The sequence below is a fragment of the Phocoena phocoena genome, chromosome 8, assembly GCF_963924675.1.
Source record: "Phocoena phocoena chromosome 8, mPhoPho1.1, whole genome shotgun sequence".
Taxonomy (NCBI): Eukaryota; Metazoa; Chordata; class Mammalia; order Artiodactyla; family Phocoenidae; genus Phocoena; species Phocoena phocoena.
In genome coordinates this window covers 72,257,000-72,280,444 of record NC_089226.1, presented here as the reverse complement: position 1 = coordinate 72,280,444, position 23,445 = coordinate 72,257,000, and the positions used below count along the sequence as shown (strand labels likewise).

Genomic DNA, 23,445 nt, shown 5'->3' with positions numbered 1-23,445 from the left:
AAGCAAGGTCCCTGAGGAACCACACCTATGTCATTCTGCATTTGTAAATGTGGGGCTCACAGTAATTTGATGTGTATGTGCCAAAATCGGAGATCTTTGTTATATCTTCTAGTACAGTTGTGCCGGAGCATTTAAAACATTAAAATACATATTTTATTTAAAATTAATTTTATTTTTCCTTTCTGTAAGGGAATCATATTGGTATTATCGGAATTACATGTTGAGGTAAGTTATATCATCTATAAATTTCATTTCATTAAAGTGGTGTTCTAAAATTTTTGCTGTAGGGTTTGGTGGAGCGTTGGGTCTGATGTTGAGTGCCATCAAACTAAATAGAAGCAGGAACTGAAAACACAGGGAGTTGTAATACTGACGTTCTTCCTGGTGACTTTCGTCTTTTCCAGGATTCCGACCACACCTGGGAGAAAAATGATGTCTTTAAGAATGGCAAGTGTGCCCAGAGGTCAGAGGTCCGATAGCTTCACGTCTGTACTAGAGACATTGTCCTGTTCCATGCCCGCACCCCTCGTCCCTTCCAATCAGACTAAGGGCTCTTGGAGAGATGGAATATCTGGTCCAGTGAGGGTGACAAATAACAATTATGAATATAACCGCGCTGCGGTCCTGGGTAGAGCGTCGGGTAAGTCAAGACAACTGGGCTCCCTAGTCTGATGGGCATATTGCTCGGGCGCTCGGACTGGCAGGGCTCCGGGCAGCAGGGGGCGCTGTGGCGGGAGCCGCGCCTTGCCCTCTTGGCGCCTGGAGGCCTCTCTCCTCCTCCGGCGGCTTCCGGAGCTGCTCTCGCGCGCCGGAGGAGGCCAAGTCATGGACCGCAATCCCTCTCCGCCGCTGCGGAGTCGGGACGAGGAGGAGGAGGAGGAGGTGGCCGTGGGGGACTGCATAGGCAGCACGGTCTACAGCAAGCACTGGCTCTTCGGCGTCCTCACCGGGCTCATGCAGGTGTGGAAACTCGCGCCTCGCGTGGGCTCCCTGCACGTTCCCCCAGACCCCCACCCCGCCTCTGGCAGCCCTCTACTGCCGGGGGAGCCGCCGTCCCCACGGCAACCACCTCCCCAGGCCCCGGCGGCCGGGTCTCACCCTTTGCGTCCTTGCTGTCTCCCGGACCCTAAAACTGCCGTGCGCCGCTCCCTGTGCCCCTCAACACAGAGGGAAGTGTAATGGCAGGGATGCTGGAATGCTTCTAATTAAAATGTTTTACTTTTGAAAAATTTCCAAAAATACGTGACCAGTTTCTGCCCCTCATTCCCACTTTCGTTTCTGAAGCCCAGGTCCTAATTGATCTGTTTCGAGGACTTTCGTTGTAGTAGAATAAATGGTGATTTTGCAGTCAAACAGCCCTGTTGTCAACAGCGCGGCTTGCCCAGCGTGACTTTGGGCAAATCGCCTAACCGATTTCTTTCTCAGTTTCTATAAAGTGGGATAATATTTATATTATTGTATATAGAGTTATTGCGTAGATTGTATAAGATTATAATAACCATAGAGTGCTTACTATAGTGTTTGCCTCATAGGAGCCTCTCAGTAAATATGAACGTTCTTATGTTTCCCTAAATTTTTTACTACTTCCAATCACTGTCCTCTCCACTCCACCTTCTACACAGCTGCGAGAATAATCTTAACAAAAAAAAAAAAAAGCCGTCTATGGGAACGCCTCAGAGTCACCTTTGCCTACAGGAGAAAAATACGTATTTCTTAGCTTGGAATCCAGGACTCTTTGCAACTTTTCCAGCTTCATCTGCCCATGACACGCTAAACTGCTTACCATTCCGCACACATGCTAGGCCCTTTCTTAACTCTGAACTCTTGTATTTTCTTCTGTATGCTCTTCTCCCTTCTTCACATGACAAACTTCGATTACTTCTCAAAGATTTAGCTTCAGTATCACCTCCTAAGAGAAGTTTGGGAAAACTTCTCCCAGACGTAGGTCATGGGTCCATCATTTTTGTTCTCACGGCTCTTTGTCCACAATTCAGTTGGATCACTTAGCTTTTTCTGTTGTGGTTATCAGTTTATATGTCTTTTCCCCACTGGATCCTAAACTGCTTGGAAGTAAGGGATTAAATCTTGTTTATCTTTGTATTTCTACCCAGTGCCTAGCGATAGTGTTTACCCAAGGTACTAATTTCCTTTTTTTTTTTTTTTTTTTGGCGGCACCGGGTGGCATGCGGGGTCTTAGTTCCCCGACCAGGGAATGAACCCGTGCCTGCTGCAGTGGAAACTCGGAGTCCTAACCACTGGACCACCAGGGAATTCCCCCATTTTTTTGTTGTGACCTCTAAATGATTACGGGGTAATATTACTTGAGGAGAACTGTGGACAGCCTTTATTCATCTCCTTCCTTTGTGTTTCTGAAGATTGTTAGCCCTGAAAACTCGAAATCCAGCTCAGATCACGAGGAGCAGCAGATGGAGCTTGATGAAGAAATGGAGAATGAAATTTGCAGAGTGTGGGATATGTCAATGGATGAGGTATGGGGTTGGAAATGGAAGTGAAGAGACTGTTGGGTAAGGAGGTAGTGAATGGATTTTTTTTTTTTTTTTTTAGGTTCAGTCCTTAAGTCTCTGGGGAAAAACTTTAATGTCTGTAGTCACTCCTATTTATGGTACAGGGATGAGGTCCCAGGAGCTGTAAATGCTCAACTTTTGTCTTTGAAGGCAGAAAATCTGAGTGTCATTAGATTTGGGCTATGTAGATAGTTCTTATGAATGCTGGAATGCTTGTAGCCCAGGAAAGTTCTGATACTTATCTACCTAAAAAGAACACTGGCCTTATATTTGAGAGCAGGTTAGGAGTTAGGAGACCACTGAGGTACCACAATTAAACTAGAAGAAAGGGACTCTGTAGCTTGAAAGCATTCTACCTGCTCTTCACAGTAACCCTGTGATATAGGTAGTATCCTTATTTTACAGGTAAGAAAAGGGGCAAAAAAAGAGGTTGACTTACATAATCTCTCATTTTATTACTTGGACTTTTGCAGTAGATTTCTGATGAAAATCCTTGTGTTAGTCTCTTTCACCTCCCTCTGTCCTCTACATTGCTACCCAAGGTATCTTTTTCCTAAAACACAGATTTACTCATATTAAAATTCTCTCTTAAAATTTGTCAATGGCTACTCATTGTCTTCAACCATTTTTTAAAGCAGCTTTATGAGATATTATTGACACAAAAAACCTGCATATATTTTGAGGTATAATTGAAGTATAAAAACTGCACATCTTTAAAGTGTACAATTAGAACAATTTTAATGTATGTATTTGCACATGAAACCATCACCATAATTAAGACAGAGCATGTCTGTCAGCCCCCAAAAGTTTCTTTATGCCCCTTAAGGGTAATCCCAGTATCTTACCCCTCCCTGCTTCTACCCTCTCCAGGCAACTACTGATGGGCTTTCTGTCACTTCAGAGTAGTTTGCATTTTCTAGTTTTGTATAAATGGGATTGCATTCTTTTTTCGGATGAGTCTGGCTCTTTCACTCAGCATCAGTATATTAGATTCATCCATGTTGTTGTGTATATTTATAGTTTATTATTTTTTATTGCTGAATGGTATTCCATTATATGTGTATACCATGATTGATTCTTTGATGGATATTTGAGTTGTTTACAGTTTATTACAAATAAAGCTTCTGTGAATGTCTGTGTATAAGTATGTATGGATAGATGTTTTCCTTTCTCTTGGGTGAGTACTTAGATTAGTGTGGCTGGATTATATGGTAGGTGTATGTTTAACTTATAAAGAAAAGATCAAATTATTTTCCAAAGTGTTTTTTACACATCACGTTGCCACCAGCGGTGTATGAGATACAGTCCAGTTCCAATTTCTTCTCACCCTTAGCAACACTTGGTAAGGTTAGTCTTTTTAATTTCAGCCATTCTAATAAGAGTGTTGTGATTCTCACTGTAATTATGATTTAGATCTCCCTAATTACTAATAACAGTGACCATATTTTCCTGTTCTTATTTGCAATCTGTGTATTTTCTTTAGTGCAAGGGGCTGTTTAAATCTTTTGCCCACTTTTTAATTGCGTTGTGTGTTTTTTTCCTGTAAGTTTTATGATTTTAGGTTTTACTTATAGGTCTGTGATCCATTTTGACTTAATTTTTGTGTTTGATGCAAGGTATGAACTGAATTTCACTTTTTTTTGCCTACGGATAACCAGTTCTAGTTAGTGTGTTTAAAAGACTATTCTTTCTCCACTGAATTACCTTTGCACCTTTGTCAAAAATCAGTTATCCGTACATATACACATGAGTCTATTTCTGGACTCTGTTCTGTTCTATTGATCTATTTGTATCTTTTTGCCAATACCACATTGTTTTGATTACTGTAGCTTTGTAATCTTGAAATTAGGTAGTGTTAATCTCCAACTCTGTTCTTTTTCAAAGTTGTTTTGGTTGTCCTATGTCCTTTGTATTTCCAAATTAATTTTAGAATCAATTTGTCAATTTCTACAAAAAGCCTTCTAGGATTTTGACTGAGATTGAGTTCAATTTATTGATCATTTAGGAAAAGAATTGATAAATTAACAGTAATGAGTCTTTTGACCCATGAACAAGTTCTGTCGCTCCATTTGTTTAGGTCTTCTCTAATTTCTTCAGCAAAGTTATGTAGTTTTTAGTATTTAGGTCTTTCACATCTTTTGTCAGTATTTCAAATTTTGGGGAGCTATTGTAAATAGTATTTTTAAAAAATTTCAGTATATAGATATACATTGGTAGTAAACAGGTAGTATATAGTATACAGTTGATTTTATATACCTTGGTCTGTCTTGGTAAATGTTCCGTGTTCACTTAAAAAGAACGTGTGTGCTCCTGCTGCTGGTGGGAGTGTCCAGTAAATGTCCATTTGATCAAGTTGGTTGAGAGTATTGTTCATCTTCTCTCTACTTTTTCTACAGTTATTAAGAAGCTGTGGTTTTAAAACATTTTTTAAAAGAAACAACCTGATTTTCAAATGAAGTCTTAGTGTGAAATCCTCAAATATCAAATAGGTAAACTGGAGCTGCTGTTTGAATGAGATTGTCTGTGGAGGCAGGGTCATGCTCTTGGCTTCCTCTTTGTCCTCTTATGGTAGCTCTTGAAGCACCTCTAGAGAACTGAGCTGCCCACTGATTCACTGGCATAAATTCCCTCCAATGAGACTACATCTCACACATCACCTGCCACTCAGTGCTTCAGCAGGACCAGAGGCTTCCAGGTGCTTCCTGCATTTTCATGTACTCATGCTCTGTTCATGCCACTCTGCATGGAATGTCCTCCACCTGCAAGATCTTTCCCACCTTTTATGGCCCACCTCAAATGTCACCTCCCCTGTGATGCCTCCCCAGACACTCCAGGCAGGATTCCTCTCTTTTCTGTGCTCTCATGGAACCTGTTCATTCTATTACATAACACTTATCCTGTTATTCAGTGATTGTTTTGAGCCTGTGTCCTCTGATGGATTTAAGTTCCTCCTCTTAAAAGCTTAATGTCACGTCTTCAGAGATACTTTCTCTGATATATCTAGAGTAGCCTCCCCTAGTCTTCATTTCTAGCACACACCATCTTGTTTATCTTCTTTGTAGCACTTAGGATTTATGTAGTTTAGTTGTTTATATGTTTGTTTGTTCATCCCTCTAGAATGAAAACTCCACTGAGACTTTATCTATCTTATTCACTGATGTGTCCCCAGAGCCTGCAACAGTGCTTATTACTCAGGTTTTTCAGTACATGTTTTATGAAGAGGTAATCAATGGATGAATACCTGACAGTTACTATGGTGTGCTGGTTAAGAGTGTGGATTTGATCAGACTCATCTGGGTTCAAATTCTGGCTCTGTTCTCCTACTGATTGTACAGTCTTGGGCAGGTTGCTTAACCTTTTAAAACTGCAGTGTAATGGGGTTAATAATAATTACTTCATAGGGTTGTTTGAGAATTAAGTGAGATAGCTTGCAAACCACTTCACTGGCCCTGGCATTTAATACTTGTTCAATAAATGTTAATTGCCATTATTGTTATTATTGGCATTGGTATTATTAGGCTACCTAATTATTGATATTATTCCTGCTACTCCAGGAATTATTAACGGTCATTAAATAAATAAATCGCTGCATGCTACAAAGAGTTGCCCACATGACAGACAGCTTGATCACTTAGAGTGGAGAGCACCTGCTGCTTTGACTTTTAATTTGGAGTATGTCTTTGAAATATTCTCTCTGACCATGATCTCTTAATAAGTGCAGTGTATCTCTTCCAGTCAGCAGTCATGCAGGTTACCCCAATTTCAGCTGCTCTGAAGGATTGCTCCCTCTCTCTTTGAGAGCCCTTCGAAGGGCATTTTTCACATGAGACATATAGCCTGTGTTCTAAGTTAAGGTGTTGCGAATACACACCTCAAGTTTGGTGAAAATACGAGGCAGTAGACAGCCAGAAACTTAATTTTATCTAAACATTTTACAATGCAAATCTCCGCAGCTAATTGATTTAGCTTTGGAGCCCACATTTCTAGCGAGATTGGGCCACATGTCCACTCCAGGTTCATTCACCTGTGTGGTGTGTCCCTTTAGGCACTGGGGACCGGGAAAACTCTCTAGGAAGATGTGAAGCTGTCACAGTTACATTGTGATCAGAATTTTTTTCTGTTGAGGACTTTGAAAACAAAAGTTCTGGTTTTGGACATAACCCAATAGGGGTTTTTAATCTGTTTTCTCTATCAAGTTTTAAGCTCTTAGAAGACAGAAATTATGACTTTTACTTTTTTCCCTTATCCTATCTTCTAGCATGATACCTGGTAATCAGCAAATGTGCTTGAATGAGTTAAAGAGAATTCCTGGTGGGTAGAAAGATCATTAAGATAAATACATACAAGGCAGTAAAAGGAGGACAGTCCTTTGGAATATCACAGTTAGTTCAGATTTGTTTATGGGATTGTTCCATTGCCTTGAGACCAGATACCTCAGCACTAACATTACTTTTGTCTATTGACACAATTCCTAACCTTGTGGGGTTTTTTTCCTTGTGCTTGAAAGGAGGTATATATGGAATTATTATTTTTTTTTATGGTTGCCTGAGCTATGGTGTTTAAGGAGGAATATTCAGCATCCAAGTTAATAATCATTTCTATTTTCAGGATGTGGCTTTGTTTCTCCACGAATTTAACGTTCCTGACATATTTATGGGAATATTGGCCAAATCCAAATGTCCTCGATTAAGAGTAAGTAAGTGCATTTCTAAAGCTGCCTCTTTGGAGCAGTAACAGCAGATAGTGCTGGATAGGCTTTCGTTTTTCTCACTTTAATGTTCTTCATGGCTACAAATGAGTCTGCAGATGTTTATTGAACATCACCAGGTACTGAGTAATATACTATTTAAAATTATTACAGTCATAGAATTTTAGATTTGGGCTGGACCAGGGAGATCAATACTTTAATTTAACAGCTGTGGACACTAGATAGTCCTAATCATCATTATGCCACTAATATGTGGCTGAACAGGGAACAGTGCCCGGACCACCCATTTCTCAGTTTATTGCTTTTTTTTTTTTAAAGTCATAAAATCCTCTATTGCTTAGACTCAGCCTATTGCTCAAGACTCTCCGCAATCTGAATCCAGTTCGTCTTTCTAGCATAAAATGTACCCTCCAGATAGTCTTCTAATTTAGCATGGCCTGTCTACTCCTCACCTCAGGAGCTTACTATGATCGTTGCCATCTCTGTGCCTTCCTTTGTATGCCTTCCATCCCCTCTCAATATTCACATCGGTTTTCCCAAGATGGTACTTTACTTCCAAGCCTTCCCAAATAAGTAAGCTCTCAGTGGCCAGTGATGATAGTGAATGCACCAAAACAATTCTGTACTTCTCATTAAGTCTTCTATGCTTTAGTGCCATTTAGGTTGACATCTGCTAGGTATATTGTGAGTGATTAGCAAATACTTATTAAGTAATTATAATCATGAATAACTGCTATTTACTTAGTATTTCATTTTACTACTCTATGAGGTAAGCATTTATCTCTACTTTGTAAGTAAACAAACTAAGTCTCAGGTTAAGAAATTTGTCCAGGGTCATACAACTAGGAAAGAATGGAGCTGGGATTTGAGCCTAGCCTGCCTTACTTCAGTGTAGCCACTGTACTGTAGTGTCTCTCTTTGTTTGAAATTATAAAGTGAAGAATTCTGTAGTATATTTTTACAAATTGAATGTTGAATTAAAATTTTATTTAAGTACAATGCTTCACCTGAGTTGGGGCCTCATGAACCAATGAACCACTTTTTCCTTGAGTTGTTACGTTAATATAAAGATTTGACAGTTATATGATTTTCTCCTGGAGTTTTCTAACTTAGGTACACTGACTCACGATTAGTACTTAAAAAAAATAAGCTAATTTTAAGAAAATAAGAATTGCTCCTTTCAGGAGTTAGTCCTATTATTATATATGTCTGTGAACCATAGCCTGTCTATGACAGCAATTCTCAGCCGTGGCCACAAGTTAGAATCACCTAGGATGTGGGCTTTCCAACTTCAGTATGTCCCAGAATCACTGATTACTGAGTCCACCCCCAGAGTTTCTGATCCGGTAGTTTTGGGGTAGGATTGAGGAGTTCTAACAAGTTTGCAGTGATGTTAGTCAGGTTTTGACCAGCACCAAGGCCCAAACTTTGAGAAGCTTTGCCCTAGGGAACTTTTATAAATCCCAAGTCAGGCCATTCTCAGATCAATTAAAATAGTCTCTCCAAGTGTGGGACTCCAGACAGCTTTTAAAGTCCCCCCAGGTTATTTCAGTGAGTAGCCGAGACTGAAAAACTTGATCTTTGATTGGAAGTTCAATTATCCCCTCTTTAGTTTTTAGGGGAAATGTATGTGTATCTCTTCTGGCCCTATTCTCTTTTACTCTTTTCCCAACACTTGACCACCCACATTTTATTGAAACTCTTTACTCCTATAGCTTTGGTGCCACCTCACTCTCCTGGTCTCTAACCTGTCCAGTCACTTCTCTGTTACTTTTTTTGACTTTTTATTGATACTTTCTTCCTATGCTGAGTGTGGACTCCTTTTAAGGTGTAGACTCAGATCCCTTGTCCTCTTTATATTCACTTCCTTGGTGAGTTCATCCACTCTTTACACCTTTGGGGGTAAATCTTCCCTGTGGGATCAAAGCTACGACCTCCTTTCTGATTTCAGGTGCTATATCTCTAACTTTCTTGAGGCATTCTTTATTTGCATGTGGCATTTTCCAATCCAAAAGTCCGTATGTCCTAACTCAGTGTTTGTCGCACTTATCCAATCATATAAATCATATGATGTGCTTGGTAAACAACTTCCCGGACTGTACCCTGGAGATTCTGATTCAGTAGCTCTGAGATGGGACTTGGAAATTGGTATTTTTAACACACTCCCTGAGTGATATTTGTGTTCAAGCAAGTTTGGAAACACTATCCTAACTGAACTCATTGTGTTCTTTCCTATGCTTTCTTTTCCAATTTTTTTGTCAATGGAACCAATCTCTCCTACTGGAGAAATGAAACAACTGGAAACCTAGGAGTTATGTTCAACTGCTATCTCCGTTTACTCCCATCAAATTATTCTGCTTTCACCTTGAGTCTTTCTCAGCGTCATTCCTTTCCATGCCTGCCATCACCACCCTCATCTTCCTTTACTTGATTTCAGAGATGCAGTGTGATACGGTGAAATGCTCAGGCTCTGGAGCTGTGTTATTTCCTAGTTGGAGATCTTCAGCAAGTTGTTTAACTTCTCTGTGATTTGGTTTCCTCATCTGAAAAATGGGGATAATAATGGTACATACCTCATAAATTATTGTATGAAATGTTATGTGGAAAGTGCTTAGGGTAGTGCCTGGGTGTAGTAAGTGCTAAATAAACATTAGCTGTTACTACTGAGGTTATGAACTTCTTTTAAAGTTTTTTCACTATCATTTTGCTTCCAGAATAATCTACCTAAAATAACATTGCAGTATGTTGACCCCTTCCTTGAGGACCTTCATGTCTCCAAATAACCTACTAAATTAAGTAGGCATTTAGGGCCTTTAATCCTGATCCTTTTTACCTGCTGTCTTTATCTCATGCTCTCCTCCCACTGTGTGCTACTAATAACTGTGTACTGATATGGGCAGCTTTCTGTATTAGCCTTTGTCCACTCTACATTAGTCTCTTCCTGCCTTTGCTGATACTTTCCCCCGTGTTTGAATGTCTGTCTTCTTGTTTGTATATCTAAATCCTACCAATCATTTATGACTCAGTTCATCCGTAAGATTTCTTATTCCATAACTCCTGCCTGCCTTGGATCTTTCTTTTTCTTATGTCTTTCATCTCCTCTCAAATACTACTGGAAACTTGTCAAATTAGGGTGCAGACAGTATACTTCTGTATGCTGCCTCTCCTTCTTTTCTCTCCCCAAACTTGGCTCAGTGAAAGTTTTTTTTTTTTCAAGTTGTTATTTTTGTATATGTGTCTTTTACCTCAGAGCGACTGTGACCTGTGAAATTTGATTTGGCAGGAAATCTGTGTGGGAATTTTAGGTAATATGGCCTGTTTCCAGGAGATATGTGTGTCCATCAGCAGTGAGAAAAATCTTGGGTAAGTTTTATTACATAATAATTATGTTTTAAAAAAATAGGTTCATATTTTATATCCCTAAGGAAATCCTAATACATAGGACAGATAGGGAAACATTATGAAATGTAGTACTTCCTTTCTCCTGATGAGCAGTCTCCAGGAGCTTCATTTTGTGTTGATGATGGCTGGGGACTTGCGTGCTATTTATGGACATGATTCAGGATTTAGGCCTGTTTTCTGTGTTGGTTGCAAAGGGGCCTGAATCGTCAGCAGGTGGTAAACCACATGGGATAAGAACCAGTGGGGCAGAGCTTGGAGATGGAGGCACCTGACCAGAGTCCAAAACAGTTTAGGCTCAGGGAATCCAAAGTCTCAGAGCGAGAGTCTGGAAAAACTAGACTTGTTGACCAGTGTCACCCTGACACTGGTCAACAAGTCAGTTCTGACTTAGATGATGGTGATGGGGGACTTGCCAAGAGACTAGAGGGTACAGCGTGGCCCCTGTGATTCAAACGCTCTCATACTTCTGCTTGGAGGCCAGTTCTCTTCTACATGTAGGAAGTTTTGGGCAGAGGATTTCTAAGGTGGAAACCCCGGTGGTTATTTTAAGAGGTCTGAGAACACCCTGGAATTATATGCTACATTTTATGAGTATATTCATTTTCTAGGCAGAGGGTTTATGGCTGTTAATCAGAATCTCAAAGAAATTTGTGTTCACAATAGGTTAAGAAAACTCTTCTAGGCGGTTATTTTCAACAAGGGCTGTAGGGTTTAACACAGGATTCAAGTACCTGGGGCTCCAAAATAGAGGTTATTACCTCTTCTAGGTGTGAAAGGACTTTAAGATCCTAGTTTAAAGTATTTATTCTTCCATAACGTACAATCATTCATGCAATAAGTGACTCAGGATTATGTTTGGTCTCTAGTGATCCCTATTAAAAATCTGTGAATAAGTAATATTGACAAATTTTATGAACTTAATTAAATGCATATCTTAAAATTAATATGAAACAGTATACATTGCTGATGAGATATAAATTTGCTCAACCACTTTGGAACAGTTGGGCATTACCTAGTCATATCAGAAGGTACACATATGCTGTGACCCAGTGATGTCACTCATAGGTATATGGTAAGAGAAACCGTGCACACATATATCAGTATACTCATATGAAAAGTATTATAAGACTATTGCTTGAAACCCCCAAATTGGAATCAACCCAAATGTTCATCAGTAGTAAGCTGGAAAAATAAATGGTGTTATATTCATACAATGAAATGTTCTGCAGCAATGAATCTGCAGCTACTGGAACAAGATGGGTAGATCTTAAAGACATGGTGTTGGGCCAAAGAACTCAGACTCAAAAGAATACATACAATATAATTTCTTTCATACAAAGTTCAAAACCAAGATATATAAAATGAACTATAGAGTAAGCCAAGAAAATGATTGCTGGATAGTAGTCATTTCTAGGTGGGAAAGAGAATTGTGATTTGTAAGGGACACACAAGGGCTACAGAGATGCAGCTCTGTTCTTTTTCTTGCTTTATAATTATTCACTAAGTATAGATTTGTATCTTACAGGTTTTTATGTATATATGCTATATTTCACAATTAAAATGTTTAAAAAGTTAAATAAAAATTTATTTAAGTTTTTATAAATAAAAGTTAAGGTTGAGGTCCAGATTTTTTGGCTTTGATATTTGAAATGAGAGAAGTGAGGCATATTGGGTTAACTTTTTTGTTTTTGTAGCCAAGTACTATTGTACTGTTTGTGTGATTCAGACCCTCCTACTCTGCTGGAAACAAGCAGGTATGCTTTCTTCTTTTTATGGATTCTATATACCTACCCCTAAGGGAAACTAGGAAAATAGAGTTGCTCTTTCACTCTTGAATTTCCTTTACTGTTTTAGAAAGGTAGATACTAAGCTCACATTTATCACGTAGGTTGTTGCTTACTTGCCTTTCCCAGACAGAAGTGGCCGTTGTCTGGGTTGAAAGAATCCGAGAACATCCAGCTATTTATGATAGCATTTGCTTCATCATGTCAAGTTCAACAAATGGTAAGTCACCATGTAATGTAGAAAAAAATATTTTTTAAATTATATTTAATTGTTAGGAAACCAGGTAACTATTTCTGGAGGTCAATTAAAGACTAAGTGTTAGGTGAGAAGGTATTTCAATTCAGGATATGAAGTTTCTCAAACTCTCAGGATACTGATAAAATCCCCCACGTAAAGATGACGGAAGCCAAGCAAATTTAAACAAAGGAGGTAAGCAAATTGCCCTTGGAATAAGTAATGCTTTGGCAAGATTTGGCTTTCTTGGAATAGTTTTAAGAATTTCGATTAGACTTACTACTTTAAAAATTTTGTTTCTTATTTCAATATCTCTTTTATTCTCTGCAGTTGACTTGCTGGTGAAGGTCGGGGAGGTTGTGGACAAGCTCTTTGATTTGGATGAGAAGCTAATGTTGGAATGGATTAGAAATGGGGCTCTTCAGCCTCTGGACCAACCCCAGGAAGATTCTGAACAGCAGCCAGTGTTTCAAATTGTGCCCTGTGTACTTGAAGCTGCCAAACAAGTACGGTAGGTGAGCTCTTTTGTGCAAAATGTTCTGGGAAAATCCAGTTGCTAGAAGTATCCTTAGATATGTCTTTTTTTTTTTTTTTTTTTTTGCGGTACGCGGGCCTCTCACTGTTGTGGCCTCTCCCATTGCGGAGCACAAGCTCCGGACGGGCAGGCTCAGCGGCCATGGCTCACGGGCCTAGCCGCTCTGCGGCATGTGGGATCTTCCCGGACCGGGGCACGAACCCGCGTCCCCTGCATCGGCAGGTGGACTCTCAACCACTGCGCCACCAGGGAAGCCCAGATATGTCTTTTTAGTTTCCTTTCAATAGGCTGAGTAGCACATAGCTGATCTGTGTCAGGTTTGATTCACTACTGATATTGGTAACAATATATTTGCTCTTTGCAAGAATCATAATGGTTGCAAAATACTTGTTCTAATATTACTTAGCAGTAGGCTATTGTTCAGCATTAATTATGGTTACTGTTTTAAAATCTTCTGCAGTTTCGTATGATTTATATCAAATGGAAAAGATTTTCTTTGTGCTTTATTTTCCACTGGTCATGTGACAACTTCTTCAGTTAATGTCAGGCATCACTTGTTTTCTTGCTCCTTGTGTGTATGTGCCAGTCTTGGATAAGTGACTGGCTTTTGGGCTCTGATGTCTTCCCAAGAGTGATTACTAGGTGTTGTAGGTCATTGAAGCTGTTTATTGCTAGTCACTAGAACATTAATTTATGAATTGATCTGCTTATTGGTCAACTGTGCATTCTTAGTGCTTTATAATCCACATTTTTTTTTTTTTGGGGGGCTGTGCTGCGCGGCTTGTGGCATCTTAGTTCCCCAACCACGGATTGAACCTGGGCCCTCAGCAGTGGAAGCATGGAGTCCTAACCACTGGACCACCAGAGAATTCCCTGTAACTCATATTAAAACCTTTTAATTTTATGTCCTTTATCCAAGTGAGCATTAAACTCATCATCTTTCCCCCAAACCTGCTTCTTCCGTATTCTCAATCTCAGTGAATGATGTAATCATTATTCCATTTGGATAATGTGGGAGAAACATGGAAGCCATTACCGATACTTCCCCATCCCAGTCTTTTCCCATGGCTAGTCAACCGCCAATCCTTCTTCCTGACTTTTTCTGGGACTCCATCTGTGCCACCACCAGGCCACTGTCTCTTACCTGGACGGCTACAACATTCTCTGAGTTCCCAGCCTCAAGACTAGCTGCTTCCAAGCCTAGACTGTAGAGCTGTTTTTCTAGAATGTACGCTGGTCATCTCACTTTCATGCTTCAGACCCTTCAGTTGCCTTCCTTAGGATGAGGTCCAGATTTTTGTGGCTTATAAGGCCCTGTACTGTGATTCTCCATCCTTATTCCTTGTCTTCTGTATGAAATTTCCTTCATTTCTTCAACTGAACCAAGCTCTCTCAAAACCAAGCCATTGCACACCATGTTGTCTCTGCCTCCAGCATTTCTTTGCCCTTTTGGGTTTCTGTGTAACCATTTCTCTTACGATACATTCCCTGTTTCTCCAAACTAAGTTAAATCTGCTTGCTTTGTGGTCCTCTAGCACCTTGGACTTCTGCTAGTGCTACATTCATATTACTTTATTGTTATTACCCCTTTAATTATTGTTTTTCATTTTAGACAGTAAATTTCATGAAGGTATGGACGTTTTGTACATCTCTGTTTTCCCAGTCCCTAACATAGTGCCTGCAAACTATAGGCACTTAAATATTTGCTGAACCATCTTTTAATTGTTCACTGTCTTTTTCACTTAATTGTGTGGTTGAAGAACTAAGATTGTGAGTTTCTAAAATCCGAACTGTTGATCACAAAAATTATACTTATCTGGTTTTAGTATTCTCAACTTGGGAGCTAAGATGATGCTATGAAGTTTTAAGAACATCATTATTGTCAGTGCTTGGTGCAGTGGGCCTTACATTCATTCTATAAAAGTCTCAGTCATTTTTTGTCCTGATTATGCAAGTAAGCCAGCATGGTGAAGTATCACTTGATAGGTTTCTGCATTGTTGCTTTCATGGGACAGGGCCAAAAAGAATTTTTACTTCTTGTCCTGTGTGTGTTGATTGTACTACATAATATTTGTGTTTTGACTGATTTCCCCATCAGAATGTAAGCTCTGGTGAACACAGAGACTTTGTTCTGTTCCCTGTTTTATCCTTAGCATATAGGGCAGTGCCTGGTACAGAGTGATAAATATTTGTTGAATAAATGATTGATTACAGTCCCATAGACAGTAAAGTTGATTGAATTTTTGCTTTTTGTATTTAGTTCTGAAAATCCAGAAGGGCTCGATGTTTACATGCGTATCTTACAGCTGCTGACTACAGTGGATGATGGAATTCAAGCAATTGGTAAGATGTTATATGGGGAAGCATGATAGTTACTCATTTAATTGTTTTCTGTTTTTGAATTACTACTTCCTTCATCATTTTTATTAAGTACGGTGTCCTGATACTGGAAAAGACACTTGGAATTTACTTTTTGACCTGGTGTGCCATGAATTCTGCCAGTCTGATGATCCACCCATCATACTTCAAGAACAGAAAACAGTGCTAGCCTCTGTTTTTTCAGTGTTGTCGGCCATCTATGCCTCACAGGCTGAACAGGAGTATCTAAAGATAGGAAAAGGCAAGTATAATTTTAGTTCACTAAATTAAATTTTAGTCTATCACATGTGTTTGCTGTTCATTTTATTTCTTTCTCCCATTTTTTTAGTGCTTTTAGCCCCTTGAATACAAAAACATCACATGCCCAATACAAAAAAAATTATAAAAGGAAGCCTAGTGCTTGTAATCTGATCATTCAGAGATAACTACTATACACTCACATCCGTACGTATTTTTTTGCCTGTTTTTTAGGCAACTTTTTTCATTTATAAGTATAAATGAATATTTTCCTATGTAAACAAATGGTCTTTCACAATGATTTTTATGACTAATACTAATAATATGACTAGTTAAATGCGTGAACCATCTAGAATTTATTCTGGTGTTACATGTGAGGTATGGTTTCAAGTTTTTTCCAGATACCCAGCTGTCTCAACATTACTGAGTAAGTAAACCAGTTTACCGACACAGATTTGAATTTTCATCATTACTGTGTTTTATATTTCCCTATATATTTTATTTAGTTCCATTGCTCTATTCATGTATCAGTAGCCACAGTGTTTTAATTATTAAAGCTTTATATTTTGATACCTAGTAGGGTTAGTACTCCTGCATTCTACTTTTTCAGAATGTTTTTGACTGTTACTATTCTTTTTTTTAACGCTGAATTAGATTGACAGTTTCCAAAAACAAAACCAAAAAATCTTCCTGATTTTTTTTATTGACATCATGTTAAATTTGTAGAGTATCCAAGAACATATGCTTTTCCATTTGTTCAAGTCTTATTTTATGTCTCTCAGCAATGTTTTATGGTTTTCTTCATACAGATCTTACATATTTCTTGTTAGGTTTATTGCTAGATATTTTATCTTATGGATTGCTGTTGTCTATGGTATCTTTTCTTCCATTGATTATTCTTGTTGGAATATGTGAAGATTAATGTTGCATCTAGCAACCTTACTGAATTCTCTTACTGTTTTTAATGGTTGTTCCAGTGGTAATCTTGGACTTTATCTAATACTACTTTGGGTTTAACTTAGGTAAGTCTTATCACTTTTCTACCTCTTCTTTCTTTTATTTAATGGGTTGCCTTGGACCTCTGGGGTTAAGTAATAATGGTGATCCTTGCCTTTTTCCTGACTTTACTGGCCATGATTCTAGAGGTTCATCATTAGTCATGATTCTATTTTGGGCTTAAGCTATTTATGTTGTACCATTTGAGGATATATTAATCTATTTCTATTTTATAAAGAGTTTTTTAATCAAAAAAAATGATGACTGTTTTCAAGTGTCTTCTCTGCATTTATGGATGTTACCTCACTGAGAAGGTGACATTGAGTACAAACCTGAGGGAAGTAATGGAGTGAGTCATGTGAATACTTGGGGAGAAAAGCATTCCAGACAGAGAGAACGACGAGTGTAAAAGCCTTGAATTAGAAGTGTGCCTGGTATATTTGAGGAAGAGCAGTGAAGCCCTGTATGGCTGGGGCGGTTTCAGCCTGGGTAAGAGGAATGTAACCTGGGGCCAGAGAGGCAACAGGGGCTAGAGTGTAGAGGGCCTGGTTTTGCCTTTTACTTGGAATGAGTTAGGGAGCTGTGGAGGGTTTTAAGCAGAGGATGGACAGACAGGAGCCAACTTTAATAGGCTCTCTTTGGCAGACATGTTGATGAGAAATGCAGGGGGAGGGCAAGGGTACAAAAGGGAGACTAGTTAGGAGGCTGCTGTGACCTTGAGGCAAGAGATGGTATAACTTGGATTAAGGTGGTAACAGGGGCGGTGGTGGGGAAAAATAATCAGATTCTGATCACTTTTAAGTAGTGCCAACAGGATTTGCTGACTGATAGGATGAGGAGGGTGAGAAAAGTCAAGCTATGTCTGGCATTTTTGTCCAGGAGAGTTGCCATTTACTAAGATAGGAAAGTGGTGTTTTAAATATGATAAGTTTGAGATGTCTACTCAGTGTTCAGCTGGAGCTGTTGAGTTTACAGTCAGTCTGGAGCTGAGGAGAGAGGCCTGAGCTAGACTATTAATGTTGGAGGTGTCAGTTGTTATGCTGATTACTTCTTCCATAACCTTAGTTATTTCTATCGATTTGATTTGATGTGGGAAGAGAGGAAAACTAATATTTTTTACTGCCAATATTTTGTCCTTTTCTTTTTATCATTTGTAGTTCTTAATGAATGTTGATGGCATGTTATTTGGTATATGGACATTCATTATAGTTTGCCCATAATGCTTTTTTTTTTTTTGGCTTAAATCGTTTTATATCAGATACAAAGGTCACATCCCCTGTTTTCCTTTTGTTTGCATTTACCCCTAATACCTTTGTCTATCTTACTCTTTTCAACCTTTCTAAATACTTTGTTTTAGGTGTTTTGATTTCTTTTTAATAGATGAGTTAAACTCATTTAAATGTAGTTATAGTTATGTTTGATCTGAATGCTGTCGTATTATACTTTTCATTATGTATATTTATATTGAAATACCTCAATATATAATTTATTTGCTTTGTGGGTATTTCTGGCATTTAGTAAGGGTTGTATTTTGGGTCTAGTGGTTACCTTTATAACTGGCTCAAAATATAATTATAACTGCCCCTCCCCCATTTTTTAAATCCTTAATATCTGATAACTTAAAACATATATCTCAGTGTTGACTATTCCTTATCAATTTTCCCTGGTACTTTCAAATTTAAGTCTTGGGGGATGAGGGGCTGTTCCAGAATTATATTTTCAGATATCTATTCTTTTTCATCATTTTGGGTTTCTTCTTCAATCTGTTATTTATTTGCTTATTTGGGAGTATAAGAATGTAAGCCTCTTGAATTCTGAGGCCTTGATGATCTTGTTTACCACCATATCTGCAATACCTAAAATACAGTATCTAGCAATAGTAGGTGTTCAGTACATGTGCAGGAATGAATGAACGAATGAATGGTAACCAAATTTAACTGGCTGATGCCATGCCTCTTGATTTGTTTGTACAGTAGATCTTCCTCTAATTGACAGCCTGATTCGTGTCTTACAAAATATGAAACATTGTCAGAAGAAACCAGAGAACTCAGCAGAGTCTAACACAGAAGAAACTAAAAAGTCTGATTTAACCCAGGATGACTTCCACTTGAAAATCTTGAAGGATATTTCATGTGAATTTCTGTCTAATATTTTCCAAGTTTTAACAAAGGTAGGAAAGAAGTACTAATGCTTTCTTCAGTAAAAGAAAGTATGGATTGCTTACTGCTCCAAATTTTATTATTAGTGTTTTTATTTTTTAATTTTACATAAATTTGGGAAAATAGAGAAAGAAAAAACTTATCATAAGTTTATACTCTTAAACTAACAGCTGATGTAGTTTGGTATATTTATTTTTGTGTTTTTCACATACTTATCACCAGTATATACAATTTTTGGAGGCTGCTCTTTTCACGTAACATTACAAGCACTTTTCCTGACTCCTGATCAATACACTGAAAGATTTTTCACTGAGAGCCAGTTTGTTTAATACCCAATTTGCCAAAAAATCGATTTTCAAAGTTTACTGTAAACTTGTTATAAGGAGTATTCTTCCTGAATATGTGCAGGATTATTAACGTATTCTTTCTTTGAGCATATTCTTTCTATCCATATATTTTAGGAAAAATATGTTTATGAATATAACTATGAAGAATATATTCATATTCATTGACTTTTTTAAGAAGAATATTCCTTAAAACAAGCTTCAGTTATTCTGGTGATTTGTATTTTTGGTGAATTATCTTGCTTCCCTTCTCCTGATTTGGGATTATTACCTTAGCATAGGTTTTCAGAAGTTAGATTGCTGGTTTCGACATGATAAATGTGAAGCTGACTGAGGCATAAATGGCTACATATTGCCAAAATGCTTTTGACATGTGAAAATATTGGTTTTACTTGATCCTTATTATTGTATAATATAATTTTTATATCAAGTAAAATTCAGCAGGTGATAAATTGTGCCTTGTTTTTTTTATTTAATTTTTTAATGTTTTATTTTTGGCTGTGTTGGGTCTTCGTTGCTGCGTGTGGGCTTTCTCTAGCTTCAGCAAGTGGGGGCTACTCTTTGTTGAGGTGCGTGGGCTTCTCACTGCGGTGGCTTTTTTTGTTGCGGAGCACAGGCTCTAGGCGTGTGGGCTTCAGTAGTTGTGGCACGTTGGCTCAGTAGTTGCTCATGGGTTCTAGAGTGCAGGTTTAGTAGTTGTGGCACACGACCTTGGTTGCTCCACGGCATGTGGGACCTTCCTGGACCAGGGCTTGAACCCGTGTCCCCTGCATTGGCAGGTGGATTCTTAGCCACTGTGCCACCAGGGAAGCCCCATATTGTGCCTTATTTTGATTTGCATTTTTATTATTAGTGAGATTGAATATATTTCCATATATTTGTATATTATTTGTGTTTCCTGCTTTATAAACTTACCCATTTTGATTGTTTATATGAATTCCTTGGGTAATTCTATATCTATATCTTTTGCATATTCGTTGCAAGTATTTTTCCCATTGCTTGTTGTTGCTTTTGTTGTTTTGGAGGGAGGGATGTAGATGTTTCTTAATATTTATGTGGTAGGAATATAGGTGGAAAGTGGGCTGAGAATAAACCAGAGATATGTCTTGAAAATTCTGATATGCCACTTAATGGAATTTGGACTTAATCTTGAGGAAACTGAGGGGCTACTAGAGATTTTTTTTAAGCATCAAGTGATGTGATCTGTTTAGAAAGATTACTCCAAAATCAATGGAGAGAGAGGATTAGAGCGAGTTGAGGCTAGAAGTCAGGAGACCAACCAACCGGCTCTTGTGGCTGGTAATCTTCAAGAATAATCTGAAAAAGAATGAAAGCTTAGACAGTGGAAGAGTGGATGGAGGGGAGCAGTGGGATGAGAGAGATTTAGTAGAGTAGAATTAAACACTTAGGGGGAGCGGCTAGCAGCAGAGGAGGAAGTCTTGGCTGTACCGCACATTTTTGGTTTGTGCAGCAGGCTGGGTGGCTGGTGGTGCCTTCACCAAAATAAGGGCTGCAGTGGAGCACATGTTGGAGTTACACAAGGAGGAATGATGGTGGGTTTAGTTTGGGACATTTGAAACTCATGTAGGATCAGTAGGGAATTGTAAATACTGGTTTGTATTTACTCACTAGATATAGCTTTAGAAATTTTCCTTTTTTGACATCAGATCTTTTTGTTTGTTTGTTTTAGGAGACTGTAGCTCAGGGACTAAAGGAGGGCCAATTAAGCAAACAGAAGTGTTCCTGTGCATTTGAAAACCTTCTTCCTCTCTATAGCCCTGTGGTGAGTATGAGTAAATGTATAGGTGGCTGAGTTTCAGGAGATTACTGAGTAAAATGTTTTAAGTAAGCACTTGATCTTTGAGGGCTTTGTCAAAAGAGATAGTGTATATAATGCGCGTGACTTAATGCTTTTGTCAGATGACTGTTGGATAATTCATGGCACTAGCCTGAGTAACAGTTTAAATTTTAAGAGAAAGGAATCAACACTGAATTTATAGTACCCCTTTGTGTTATAGCATATATATTAACCAAAAATAAGATTCTTAGGTAGGTATAGTCAGTAGGTTTTTATGGTCCTTCAAATTACATTGCATTTGCTACCATTAGAGGCAATTTCAAAATAACTTTTCTTAGGGAAATGAAGTATGGAATGTGGGAGTGAGGGGGTGGGTCACCAAGGAGGATGATAATACAACTCGGGTAATGGACCCTCAAGGGGAATCAGTAGGAGGATAAATACTAGTTTAAAAGAAAACAAGTGGAAAGGGCTAGTCATTTCCTTGAGGTTTCAGAGACCATCCAGGAAGTACTATTATTGTCATCTGACAAGCTGTCCACATTTCTTTTCCATTGGACTGTTTAGAAAACATAGGTAGAGCATTTTTACAGACAATAGTCAGTATCTTAAAACATCTTTTCCTCTACTTATGTTTATTTGGTTCTTTTGTTTGACTCACAGGTAGAAGACTTCCTCAAAATCCTACGTGAAGTTGATAAGACCCTTGCTGGCAACCTGGAGGAAAGCTTCCCAAGTTTGAAGGTTCAGACTTAAAAACTATTGGAATTCCTCTGCTGAAGAAATGAACTCTATTTTCCTTGCTGACAGTTGAAATTGACAAACAGGAAATATTAGACCATAATTGTTCGGTATTATACTCATGCCCTTCTCCTCCAGCATTTTTGTTTGGCATTGGAATCTAGTTTCACTACCATCAAACATCATCTCCCCCCACCCCGCTTCTTTTTTGTATTGGTTGTGCAGTGTTTTGTCTTCTTCAGGTAAAGAAGACAAAATACAAGCTTATCATTGAGGTTCTTTTTTGAATATTTGAGGGGTTGGTGAGGATTTTCTTTGTAACTCTTAATTTGATTTTTTAATTTGATTTTTTTGAAAGTATCCCTGCTGAAAAGAATTGAACTATAAAATTAAAATCGTACCGATTAAACTCTAATTGGTAGGTTTACTTTACGTGTATTTGTATGTCTTTGGTGATATCCTTATCCACAGGTTGAACGTGACTTTAATGTGAGCTTTCAAAGGCACTGATGAAATCACTCCTACCTGCTAGCCAGTGCTAAAAATTCCACTCTAGTTATCTCTTGAAGCTTAAGGTTAAAATGCAAATAACCCCATAAGAGTAACATTCCAAGTTATTGTCATGTTTACCTCAGTGCATAAATTCACATTCTGTTTTCCTGAGAGCACATTTTAAAAGGGGGAGCACAAGGATCTTGAGTTTCTGAGCAAGAGTGCCTCGCAGAGTGGGTAAGTTACAGAGGGAGAAAAAGGATACATCATGGGGAGGCTAGGGATGTCCAGGTTATTTTCTACTTCCCACTTCTGTCTTGAACCTGCCTTATTTACTTGTTACTTCTTGCTATTGTAACATTATGAGGTGGTACATATTTTCATAGTACTTGGATATGTTTGAAAACTTCCTAAATCTATGAATTATAATAAATAGTTTTTTTTAAAAAGTGAGCAGTATTAAAACTTTTTTAATGCTACACGGTTTGAAGAATTTACCAAAATATTTTAGTTTGCATCAGTTACAGTGATATAACTGTTTGCATCAGTTACAGTGATATTTTAAAATGGTGCTTTCTCCAGAAGCAGAAATATGAAATTTGGAATTTTATGTACAAATGAAACTGAAACTTATTCTTCCCCCATACTTTTTTGCAGAGGAGGGAAGAAATTACAAAAGGAAATTCAGTGAGCATTTGTTAAATGTGTCAATCTATTTCTAATTAAATTTGAGTTTGATTTTTGAGGTATTTAAACCACTTAAGACAGACACAGAAGATATGTTTTCTCTCTGCCTTGTTTTTAATTCCCTGCAGTTAATGGGATATAGCTAAATTGTTCTCTTGGCTGATCCAACTTTCAAGATCAAAAGACATTTTCCACTCTCTCTCGAACATTTCTCTTGCCTTGCTTTGAATTAGTTCCCCTGAATAACTTTGGCATGTAAGTGGAAAAAAGTTTGAAAACCATCTCTCTTGTATACTTCTTAAATGAAGCATATGTAGAAACCAACCATAGACATTAAGAAGCAACCTGTGTTTAGGGTTCAGAAAATCTTAAGTGCATGAACTGTTGAACAACGTTTTCTATGCTGCAGGACTGGGCTATAGT

At 38.2% G+C, this 23,445-nt stretch overlaps 1 protein-coding gene across 1 annotated transcript; it reads left to right on the top strand.

Moving 5' to 3' along the window:
- Nucleotides 1–810: 810 nt before the first annotated feature.
- SAAL1 (serum amyloid A like 1) lies at nucleotides 811–21,905 on the top strand. The gene is made up of 12 exons (XM_065882599.1): nucleotides 811–960; nucleotides 2,376–2,489; nucleotides 7,134–7,217; nucleotides 10,517–10,596; nucleotides 12,330–12,389; nucleotides 12,524–12,639; nucleotides 12,985–13,165; nucleotides 15,450–15,532; nucleotides 15,621–15,809; nucleotides 18,775–18,971; nucleotides 20,995–21,087; nucleotides 21,766–21,905. The coding sequence occupies exons 1-12, from the start codon at nucleotides 826–828 to the stop codon at nucleotides 21,856–21,858; spliced, it is 1,425 nt and encodes a 474-aa protein (XP_065738671.1). The 5' UTR covers nucleotides 811–825; the 3' UTR covers nucleotides 21,859–21,905.
- The last annotated feature ends 1,540 nt before the right edge of the window (nucleotides 21,906–23,445 follow it).